The sequence below is a fragment of the Apis dorsata genome, unplaced genomic scaffold (assembly GCF_000469605.1).
Source record: "Apis dorsata unplaced genomic scaffold, Apis dorsata 1.3 scaffold_344, whole genome shotgun sequence".
Lineage (NCBI taxonomy): Eukaryota > Metazoa > Arthropoda > Insecta > Hymenoptera > Apidae > Apis > Apis dorsata.
In genome coordinates, this window is record NW_006263611.1 from 91,188 (window position 1) to 92,814 (window position 1,627).

General features: G+C 55.7%; 1 protein-coding gene across 1 annotated transcript in view; it reads right to left on the reverse strand.

Moving 5' to 3' along the window:
- LOC102673865 (twitchin) overlaps positions 1-1,627 on the reverse strand; it is a 74,242-nt gene that overhangs the window by 7,614 nt on the left and 65,001 nt on the right. Inside the window, 3 exon segments of the mRNA XM_031511717.1 lie at positions 4-731; positions 804-1,420; positions 1,494-1,627. The exon segment at positions 1,494-1,627 is cut by the window's right edge and continues 3 nt beyond it. Of these exon segments, the coding sequence (XP_031367577.1) occupies positions 4-731; positions 804-1,420; positions 1,494-1,627 (1,479 nt within the window).

Genomic DNA, 1,627 nt, shown 5'->3' on the forward strand with positions numbered 1-1,627 from the left:
TGGTCCCCTCGAGGGGGGGTCCCATACCGTTGTCGTTGACAGCCATCACCCGGAACAGGTACTCTTGTCCCTCTGTCAGACCCTGCACCATGAAACTGCAATCCTTGCAGAAGGAGGAAACGATGATCCAATGGGTGTGGCTGACGTCGCGGCGTTCCACCACGTAGTGGGTGACGCGAACGCCGCCGTCGAACTTGGGCGGACGCCAGGAGACGGTGCAGGTGTGTTTGTCTATGTCCGTGACCTCGAGAGGCTCGCTAGGAGGTCCTGGCAGTCCAGTGATGCACACGTTGAACGAACCGCTCACGCTACCGCTGTCGTTCGTTATGGAAACGTCGTACACGCCGGCGTCGTCCTTCTGAATATCTTTGATGAAGATGATCAAGTATTCGTCGAACACCGTGTACTTGATATGGCTCGTCTCCACCACTTTTCGCCCGTCCTTCTTCAACGTAACGTCCATCGGTTGATCGCCGCTGTAATAAATCTTGATCTTCGTGTTGTCGTTCTCGGCCAAGTACAAAATGTCGGGCATACGCTCGATACGGGGCGGGGAGCCGATCTTCAGTCGGCACGTGGTCGTAGCCATACCAAGCGGATTCGAAATTTGACAGCTGTAGTCCCCGGTATCCGAGTCGGCGACGTCGGATATCACGAGCCTGTAAATTCCGTCGAACGCTTCGGTACGGAAACGGCCGCCGATCGTGATCTCTCTGCCGTTCTTCAACCACCTAAAATTCGTAGAAAGATGGATTAGAGGATCGATAAGAATCGAGGAAAATGGTTGAAAGGGGCAGACGAACCTTGCGGTGGGCAACGGTTTCCCGGTCGCCTCGCATTCGAGGACGGATGTTTTGCCGAGGGGCACGTTGGTGCTGATCGGTAGAGTTCTAACGAATTCCGGTTTCTCGCCGCCCGCCACCTCGGAGATCTTGACCGGTGTGGTGCAGGAGCTCGGCTCCGACCTTCCGGCGGCGTTCACCGCGAATATTCGGAATTCGTAGTCGCCGCGTTCGATCAGATGAAGAACGGTGTACTCGGTGTCGGTCACGTTGTACTCGTTGCACTTGGCCCAGATCGCGCTTCCGACCTCGCGCTTCTCTATCACGTAGCCGGTGATTCGACTGCCTCCGTCGGAGATCGGAGGTTCCCACTTCAGGTCGACGTAGTTCTTGCCAACTTTGACCACTTGCGGCGTGCCAGGTGGCGAGGGAACGTTGAACTTGCTCTTCAACTTGAACGGCGGCGAGGGTGGGCTAGGTTTGCTGAAACCGGCCGCGTTCTTCGCGCGTATCCTAAACTCGTACTCGTGCCCGCTCAATAGATTGTAACAGATGTAAGTCGTGTCCTTGACCAAGTAATCGTTCGCCACTCGCCATTGAGCGTCGTCGGCAGGGTCGCGGAACTCGATCTTGTAACCCTGAAGAGAAACGGAGGAAAACGATTTGTTTCCGATTTTTCGAGAATTTAAGCGTTGTTTGTGTATCCTTTACCTGGACACGGGATCCGCCGTCGGATATCGGCCGTGTCCAAACGAGGGTTGCGTTCGAGGTGTCCCAATCGATGACGCGTGGCTGTCCAGGAGGATCGGGAACGGTGAACGGGAATTTGGCGGTGATCGGCTCGT